Raw genomic sequence first — 10,365 nt, forward strand, 5'->3', positions numbered from 1 at the left:
TACACACGTCCAATAAGAGATAAGGACACTTTTTAGAGAATCCCAAACCCAAAAAAGTGTAGAAATGTCCCCAAATAACCCCAAACAACCCACCCGGTCTGGTTTAAATAAAAAATTAACATTTATCGAATTAGGTATCGATTCGAAGGTCCCAACCCTCAACATCGCTTCCACACGTCTAATTAGAGATAAGGACACTTTTTTTAAAATCCCCAACCAAAAAAAGAACAGAAATGACCCCAAATAACCCTAAACTACCCACCTGGTCTGATTTAAACCGAAAATGAACATATGTCAAAATTGGTATCGATTAGAAGGTCATGACCCTCAACATCGCATCCACACATCTAAGAAGAGATAAGGACACTTTTAGAAAATACCAAACCAAAAAAGTACGAAAATGCCCCCAAATAACCAAAAACGACCTACCTAGTCTTTTTAAACCGAAAATGAACATATGTCAAAATTGGTATTGATTCGAACGTCACGACCCTTAACATCGCATCCACACGTCTAATAAGAAATAAGGACACTTTTTAGAGAATCCCAACCCCAAAAAAGTACAGAAATGCCCCCAAATAACCCCAAACGACCCACCCGGTCTAGTTTAAATCAAAAATAAAAATATGTCGAAATAGGTATCGATTCGAAGGTCACGACCCTCAACATCGCATCCACACGTCTAATAAGAGATAAGGACACTTTTTAGAAAATACCGAACCCAAAAAAGTATAGAAATGCCCCCAAATAACCCCAAACGACCCACCTGGTCTGTTTTAAAATTAACATATGTCGAAATAGCTATGGATTCGAAGGTCACGACCCTCAACATTGCTTCCAAACGTCTAATTATAGATAAGGAAACTTTTTTGAAAATCCCAAACCCAAAAAAGTACAGAAATGCCCCCGAATAACCCCAAACGACCCACCCGGTCTGGTTTAAACGAAAAATGAACATATGTAGAAATAGGTATCAATATGAAGGTCACGACCCTCAACATTGCATCCACACGTCTAATTAGAGATAAGGACACTTTTTAGAAAATCCCACACCCAAAAAAGTATGGAAATGCCCCTAAATAACCAAAAACGACCTACCTGGTCTGGTTTAAACTAAAAATGAACATATGTCAAAATTGGTATTGATTCGAACGTCACGACCCTTAACATCGCATCAACACGTCTAATAAGAGATAAGGACACTATTTAGAGAATCCCAAACCCAAAAAAGTGCAGAAATGCCCCCAAATAACCCCAAACGACCCACCCGGTCAGGTTTAAACCGAAAAAAAACATATGTCGACATAGGTATCGATTCGAAGGTCACAACCCTCAACATCGGATACACACGTCTAATAAGAATTAAGGATATTTTTTAGAGAATCCCAAACCCAAAAAAGTATAGAAATGCCCCCAAATAACCCCAAACTACCCACATGGTCTGATTTAAATCGAAAATGAACATCTATCAAAATAGGTATCGATTAGCAGGTCACAACCCTCAACATCGCATCCACATGTCCAATAAGAGATAAGGACACTTTTTAGAGAATCCCAAACCCAAAAAAGTATAGAAATGCCCCCAAATAACCCCAAATGACCCACCACGTCTGGTTTAAACCAAAAATGAACATGTGTCAAAATAGGTATCGATTCAGAGGTGACAACCCTCAACATCGCATCCACACGTCTAATAAGAGATAAGGACAATTTTTAGAAAATACGAAACCCAAAAAAGTACAGAAATGCCCCCAAATAACCCCAAATTACCCACCCGGTCAGTTGTAAACCGAAAATGCACATAGGTCGAAATAGGTATCGATTCGTAGGTCACAACCCTCAACATCGCATCCACACGTCTAATAAGAGGTAAGGACACTTTTTAGAGAATCCCAAACCCAAAAACGTAAAGAAATTCCTCAAATAACCCTGAACGACCCCCACCTTGTCTGGTTTAAACCGAAAATGAACATATGTCTAAATAGGTATCGATTCAAAGCTGACGACCCTCAAAATCGCATCCACACGTCTAATAAGAGATAAGGACATGTTTTTTTAAAATCCCAAACCCTAAAAAGTACAGAAATGCCCCCAAACAACCCCAAACAACCCACCAAGTCTGGTTTAAACCGAAAATGAACATATGCCGAAATAGGTATCGAATCGAAGGTCACGATCCTCAACATTGCATCTACACGTGTAATAAGATATAAGGACAATTTTTAGTAAATACCAAACCCCACCTTGCTCTGGAGATTTTGAGTGTGGTGCTCTTGGTGGTGGTTGCTCTTGGTGATGGCCGGCGGGCCATTTGCTTCGGCTGATGGTCTTCTTCCTCCACCCATTCCGGGATAGGGGGAAGCTAGGGGCTCGGTGGATGGCGGTTCTAAGTCGGCAGGGGGTGATCTTGGTGGTGGATCAAGGCTGAGAGAAGTTGCTGCAGGTGGGGGATCCTCCTTGGGTGGTGGTGGTGTTTTGGTGGCAGGATCGGGAATGGATATACATGGAGAAGCTGTTCGGAAGGGGGTGTCATGGAATTCATTATTTCAATCTTCTTCAAGCTCCCTTAATAGTGAAGGTTTGGAGTTAAGTTTCATTGAGCCTGTTTGTATTGATGGTATGCGTGTTGCACAATGTTCTTCAGCCATGCTTAAGGCAGAATTATCTAAATGGAAGAACACTCTTCTTGGGCATTTCATTGGCCGTAGGCCAAGTTTTACTTATGTTAAAGAAGTGCTGCTAAAACAATGGAGTATTTCTGGGCATGTGGATGTTAATCTTTTAGAGAGTGGATTCTTTGTTTTTCGTTTCAATTTGGAGGAAGATAAAGTTAAAGTGCTAGAAGGAGGACCATGGACTGTGCAGCGAAGACCGTTGATCCTCCGGCCTTGGAAACCAGGAATGAAGCTTGAAAAGGTTGAATTAAACTCCATTCCTATCTGGATTACTTTCCCCAACCTTCCTTTTCACTTCTGGAATGTGGAGGCTTTGAGTTCGATTGCTAGTGTTATCGGCAAACCGATAGCCATTGACAAAATGACAATGACTAAGGAAAGGCTCTCCTATGCCCGCTTATGTGTGGAAATTGAGGCTACCCATGATGTCCCGGAGCAAGTGGCTGTCCATGATGATGAAGGGTTGGTGTTCTTTCAAAAAGTGAAGTATGAATGGTGCCCTCCACGCTGCAATAGCTGCATGATTTTTGGCCATGCCACTAGTCAATGTGGTGCTAATCAAGCTACACAGAAGGGTAACAGCCGAAAAGAGTGGAGGGTGAAAGGTGGTGCTGGTCCTTCTCGGTGGCCGGAGCGGGACGTGGTGGTGGTGCTCAGGCCATGCACGGTGGTGATGGGGCTGAGATTCAAAATTCAAATGGAGATGCCAACTTGGGTGAAAGATTTGCTAGGATCACGGAATCTGATGGGATCACGAAATCTATGGGGATTTCCAAATCTGCTGGTTCTAGAAATCTTCCTAATTCTCCAACCAAGATTGCAGCTGGTAAGGGGAAGGAAGTTGTTCATGTCAATGCATTTGCTTTGCTGGAAGATCTAACGGAGGAAGTTGCCTATGATCCAAAGGAGCTAATGTTGGATGTTGATTCTTGCAATATCTTATTAGGAGATGAGCTGGATGATGGGCAGAATCCAAGGGATTCTTTAATTACGCAGATGGGGAGAATCTTGGAAGAAAAGGTATAGCTGGCTTGGATGGTGTGGAGATTTTGGAAAATTCAAATGGGATGAATGTGACAGCTGGGTCTTCTCCTACTAAAGCCCATGCGTTGACCATGAAGGGGAGAATTGGTGAGGGTGGAGAGAAGGAGAGTGGGGCACTTATGGAAGGTAATAATTCTTCCACTTCAGTTTTGGTAAGCAATGCTGATTGGGGGAGCTCTATTAGGGATTCTCTTTTGAAGATTCTTGATGAGGGGGCCACGTTGGATGGTGATGTCATTGAAGAAGGAGCTAAAGAAGTTGCCCGGCCAGATTTGATTTCCAAAACTGCCAGCCTATCCACCAAAGGAAGAAAGGATTCGGCTAGCTTATCTTTGAAAGACCCCACATTTGAAGGTATGTCCAACCCCACTATCCCCATTGTTTTAAATTCAGATAAAGAGGGGAGAGGACTAAGGGAGCAGGGAAGGAGAAGATTTTTGGCTTCTTTCAAGCCTCAGCGTATTGAAATCACTTCCAATGCTAGTTCTGTGAAGGGGACTGAGATTGGATTGGCTTTGGGGGTAAGAAGCTGGCTCCAACCCCTCCTTCTAATCGCGTTCCTAATGAATAGTCTATGCTGGAATGTGAGAGGGCTGAATGCCCCGAAAAACAAAGAAGTGTTAAAAGAATGCTTGCTGCCAAGGAGTATAAGTTGGCTATTCTTTTGGAGACAAAAGTTAAGGAGAATAATGTTAATACTACTTTTCAAAACCTTAAAAGGGGATGGAAATTCACTCATAATCGTAGTCCGAACACCATACCAGAATTTGGATTGGTTGGGATGAGGAGAGTTTAAAGGTTGAGATCATTAAATCTAAACCTCAATTTATTCATTTGAAAGTTGGAATTCTTGGTTCTTCTTTGGCCTGCCACCGCACCTGTTTATGCTTTTAATACTCTTGAGGGGAGGCTTGAGCTGTGGAAAGACATAGAGGAAATTGTCTGGTATGATCGACCCCCGGGCTGTAATGGGGATTTTAATATTGTTCGGCATCAGAATGAGAAGCTTGGAGGGGAGGCCATTCTTCATGGGGCTGTAGAGGACTTTAACGCTTGTATTTTCAATTCGGGCCTAGCTGATTTGAAGTGGAAAGGAGAAATGTTTACTTGGAGTAATAACCAAAAAGGCAGCAGCGAGAATTTGTTGTAAACTTGATCAAGTCTTAGTTAACAGCCATTGGCTGGATAAACTAAGTTTTTCTGAGGCGAATTTCCTATGCCCTGGTATCTCTGACCATAGTCCGATTATCCTTAAGCTGTTGGACAATTTCAATTCAGGTCCAAAGCCTTTCAAATTTTTCGATGCCTGGACTACTCATGGAGATTACTTTGAAGTGGTTAAGAAAGGCTGGGCTTTCCCTATAAAGCCACAGTCCAATCCTCTTCTTTGCTTCGCTGCAAAGTTAAGGAATGTTAAGCTTGAGCTGAAGAGGTGGAATAAGGAGGATTTTGGGGATGTTTTTCATTCTGTCAAGGTGGCTGAGGAGGAACTTTCCAGAATTCAGGCTGATATATCTTTGAATCCGATGGATGATTCTCTAATTATCCTAGAGAGAGAGGCCAAGGGCAAGCTCTGGAGTGCTTTGCAAATGGAGGAGAGGGTCCTAAAGGAGAAATCTAGGGTGAAGTGGCTCCAACTAGGTGACGGAAATAACAGTTTTTTTCATAAGTCCATGCGTAGCAGATTCAATAGAAAGCATATTCTGGAGATTGTTGATCAGAATGGAGTGGTGGTTGAAGAACCAAAAAGGATTAAAGAAGAGGCTGTAAACTTTTATTGTAATTTATTTGGGACTGATTCAATTGATGAGGGAACCTGCCCAAATTCTATCCACCTTTCGGGTGCTATTTCTGAAATTCAGATATTGGAATTGGAAAGGGGGATTAGTAGAGAGGAGATCAAGGGTGTGGTCTTTGCTATGAAAGATTCTAAGGCCCCAGGGCCTGATGGTTTCGGGGCTAGATTTTACAAAACAACCTGGGAGATTATTAAGGAGGACCTTATCAAGGCTATTAATTGGTTTTTTGAGAACTCCCTTATGCCCTATCTCGTTAATGCTACCTTTATTTCTACGATCCCTAAATCTGGAGATGTTTCCTCCTTTGCGGGCTATAGACCCATTGCCCTTTGCAATCTGCTTTATAAGATCATTTCTAAGATCATCTCTAATAGACTCGAGAAGGTTATCGGCGAGGTGATCAGTTTCAATCAATCAGCTTTTATCAAAGGAAGATCTATAGTTGATAATATTCTTGTTTGCCATGATATTGTGAGAGGAATTGAAGCAGAAAGCAGCCAACCCCTTTGTGGTGTTGAAGGTTGATCTCCATAAAGCCTATGACTCCTTGAGCGAGAACTTTCTATTTGGAGTGATGGAAAGAATGGGCTTCACAGGGAAATTCCTTGGATGGGTTAAGGCTTGTGTTACCACACCCATGTTCTCCGTTCTCATTAATGGCAGCCCCACAGTTACTTCAAGGGAGATAGAGGTATCGGGCAAGGTGACCCGCTCTCTCCTTATTTGTTCACTATTGCCATGGAAGCTTTTTCAGGAATTATACGAAGGTGGAAGTAGATGGTCAAATCAAATTGCTGCCTAGATGTAAAGCTCTACATCTTTCTCACCTTATATTTGCGGATGACCTAATGATCTTTGTGAAGGCCAATCGCGAATCTGTTTTGGCTAGTTTGGGGGGGTCTTGATGAGTTTGCAAGTCTTTCAGGGCTGCATCTCAATAGATCTAAGTCCTCTATTATTGTAGGGGGCCTAACCCAAACTAGTAGTATGGAACTTTTGGAATTAACGGGTTTCTCTGCGACCACTCTCCCTATCAGGTACCTCGGCGTCCCTCTTGTCTCGGGCAGGCTGTCCTTGAAAGATTGCAGTCCTATTTTAGATTTGGTTAGAAGGAAATTGGAAGGATGGAAAGCCAGGTTTTTATCTTATGTCAGGCGTCTCCAACTTATCTCTTCTGTGCTCCAAGGATGCTACATTTATTGGGCTGGTATTTTTGGGCTGCCAGGTAACCTTATCTCACAGATTGAGTCCATGTTTTCTAATTTCCTTTGGTCAGGCCCTCGCTTGAAAGGAAAATGCACTTCATTTCTTGGGATGCCGTCTGCAAGCCTAAAACTGAAGGAAGTCTTGGGCTTAAGCGGGTTAAGGAGATGAATGTGGCTGGTATTATGAAGCAAATCTGGTGGATTGCCTCCAAGCAAAACCGACTTTGGGTGCATTGGGTCCAACAGAGGTACCTCAAGCAAGAATCGCTTTGGACAGTCAAGGTGTTGCAAAATTGCTCTTGGGTTTGGAGGAAAGTTTTGAAATATAGAGATAAGGCTTTGCCTTTAATTAATACCTTCATTGGCAATGGCAGATCCACCAAACTTTGGCTCGATAAGTGGCACCCCGAGGGAGTCCTTTTTAATAGGTTTGGTAGTAGGATTTGCTATGATGCGGGATCTTATGCGCTTGCAGCCATCATGCACTTGTCAAGGAAATTGTTCGGGATGGAGACGGCTGCCTGGCCCTTCAACCTCTTTTGACCTTATTGATGTGTGGAGAGCCCTCCCTCCATTGATAAGTTGCATGGTGACAACCGGATTTGGTAATATGGTGGCAATCCGACGGTATCTTTTCAACCAAATCGGCTTGGAATGCCACCGTGTGAAGGCCAACCCGTGGATTGGAGTGAAGCAGTTTGGTTTGAAGGCAGCATTAAGTCCCACTCTTTTGCTTCTTGGAGGTGTTTGGTCGATGCTCTCCCCACTAGGGATAATTTTCTTCACAGGGGGATCCCGGTTCAACATAGTTGTGAGTTTTGTTGGGCTGGTATTGAGAGCAGAAACCATATTTTCTTTGCTTGCCCTTTTTCCATTGATATTTGGAGGAGGATCTTTGGTATGTGTTCTCTTCATGGACAGGCTCCCATGAACATATTTGATGCTGCCATTTGGGTTCGTTATGCGCAGGAAGAGCGGGGAGCTTAGGTGTGGTTTTAAAGCTTGCATTTTGTGCCACTATCAAGCATATTTGGTTTGAAAGAAATTTCAGAATTTTTCGGCAAAAGGCTAGATCTAAGGATCAGATTGTGGAAGCTATCAAGGGGGATGTTAGGACTGTAGTCACATCTCGGTTCTTTGAGTGGGAATCCTAGTCCTGCTAATTCCCACATTGCTTGGCCTGGAACTTGCAAGTTCATTGGGCTATTAGGATGCCGAGACCATGCTCGTGGTTCTTACCTCCTAACAATTTGTGGTCCCTTCACTGTGATGGTTCGCCGTCCGATGGTAGAGCTGCTTTTGGAGGAGTGATTCGTAATGCGATTGGACAACCTGTAGCTGCATTTGCTAACCAAGGGCTGGAACTTTGCATTCTCTCCATGGAGCTGGCTGCTATACATAGAGGCATTTCCCTTTGCATAGAGAGGAATCCTTGATGTTTCTATGGATCTGATTCCAAGTTGGCGATTGACACTATTTCTGGCAAGGTTGTAGGACCTTGGAAAGTACAACCTCTCAAGAGTAGAATCCTTACTTTGGCAAATGATTTGAGAATGAAAGAATTCACCCATGTTTGGAGAGAACAAAATCGACCAGCAGATTTTATGGCTGCAGTCCCTTGTGACTCATCTGGGGTAGTTTGGGATCCTAGAGATTTCCCCCCTGCCCTTATTCACTACCTTAAACAGGACTCAGATTTTGTCACTTATTACAGGCCGTAGCCTTTTTGGCTCGGTTCTTGTTTGATGGGGCCTGTCCCATCGTGCTTTGGGTTCTCTTCCCCTTGTCGGGTTCTTAGAGAATGCCTTCTTTTGTAGTTTTTCCTCCTTTTCTAATACAATCTTCTTACTTATCGAAAAAAAAAAAAATACCAAACCCAAAAAAGTACAGAAATGCCCCCAAATAACCCCAAACGACTCACCCGGTCTGGTTTGAACCGAAAATGAACATATGTCGAAATAGGTATCGATTTGATGGAAACGACCTTCAACATCGCCTCCACACGTCCAATCAGAGATAAGGACACTTTTTAGAGAATCCGAAACCCAAAAAAGTACAGAAATGCCCCCAAGTAACCCCAAACAACCCACCCGGTCTGGTTTAAACCGAAAGTGAACATATGCAAAAATACGTATCGATTCGAAGGTCACGACCCTCAACACCGCATCCACATGTCTAACAAGAGATAAGGACACATTTTAGAAAATACCAAGCCCAAAAAAGTACAGAAATGCCCCCAAATAACCCCTAACGACCCACCCGGTCTGGTTTAAATCGAAAATGAACATATGCCAAAATAGCTATCGATTCGAAGGCCACGACCCTCAACATCGCATCCACACATCTAATAAGAGATAAGGACACTTTTTAGAGAATCCCAAACAAAAAAAAGTACCAAAATGCCTCCAAATAACCCGAAACGACCCACCCGGTCTGGTTTAAACCGAAAATAAACATTTGCCGAAATAGGTATCGATTCGAAGGTGAAGACCCTCAACATCACATCCACACGTCTGATATGAGATAAGGACACTTTTTAGAAAATACCAAACCCAAAAAAGTACAGAAAAGTCCCCAAATAACCCCAAACGACCCACCCGGTCTGGTGTAAATCGAAAATGAACAAATGCCAAAATAGGTATCGATTCGAAGGTCACGACCCTCAACATTGCATCCACACGTCTAAGAAGAGATAATGACACTTTTGAGAGAATCATAAACCCAAAAAATGGCAGAAATGCCTCCAAATAACCCGAAATGACCCACCCTGTCTGGTTTAAACCAAAAATAAACATTTGCCGAAATAGGTATCGATTCGAAGGTGAAGACCATCAACATCGCATTCACACATCTAATAAGACATAAGGACACTTTTTAGAAAATACCAAACCCAAAAAAGTACGAAAATGCCCCCAAATAACCCAAAACGACCTACCTTGTCTTGTTTAAACCAAAAATGAACATATGCCAAAATAGGTATCGATTCGAAGGTCATGATCCTCAACATCGCATCCACACGTCTAATAAGAGATAAGGACACTTTTTAGAGAATCCCAAACCCAAAAAAGTACAGAAATGCCCCCAAATTACCCCAAACGACCCCCCCGATTTGGTTTAAACCGAAAATGAACATATGTCGAAATAAGTATCGATCCAAAGGTGACGACCCGCAACATCGCATTCACACATCTAATAAGAGATAAGGATAATTTTTAGAAAATACCAAACTTAAAAAAGCATAGAAATGCCCCCAAAAACCCCAAACGACCCACCAGGTCTGGTTTGAATCGAAAATGATCATATGTCGAAATAGGTATCAATTCGAAAGTCACGACCCTCAACATTGTGTCCACATGTCTAATTGGAGATAAGGACACATTTTAGAAAATCCCAAACCCAAAAAAGTACGAAAATGCCGAAATAAGTAACGATTCGAAGGTCACGACCCTGAACATCGCATCCACACATCTATTAAAAGATAAGGACACTTTTTAGAGAATCCCAAACCCAACAGAAATGCCCCCAAACAACACCAAACGGCCACCCCAGTCTGGTTTAAACCGAAAATGAACATATGCGAGAAATAGGTATCGATTCAAGGTCACGACCCTCAATATCGCATCCACACATCTTATAAGAGAT

General features: G+C 42.5%; 1 protein-coding gene across 1 annotated transcript; it reads left to right on the forward strand.

The window, feature by feature from the left end:
* The first annotated feature begins 2,493 nt into the window (after positions 1 to 2,493).
* On the forward strand, positions 2,494 to 6,043 carry LOC122648172. Its single transcript, XM_043841420.1, has 5 exons — positions 2,494 to 3,299; positions 3,407 to 3,695; positions 3,797 to 4,240; positions 4,561 to 4,774; positions 4,998 to 6,043. Exons 1-5 carry the CDS (start codon positions 2,494 to 2,496, stop codon positions 6,041 to 6,043), a joined length of 2,799 nt encoding a protein of 932 aa, XP_043697355.1.
* The last annotated feature ends 4,322 nt before the right edge of the window (positions 6,044 to 10,365 follow it).

The sequence above is a fragment of the Telopea speciosissima genome, unplaced genomic scaffold, assembly GCF_018873765.1.
Source record: "Telopea speciosissima isolate NSW1024214 ecotype Mountain lineage unplaced genomic scaffold, Tspe_v1 Tspe_v1.0527, whole genome shotgun sequence".
Classification (NCBI taxonomy): Eukaryota; Viridiplantae; Streptophyta; class Magnoliopsida; order Proteales; family Proteaceae; genus Telopea; species Telopea speciosissima.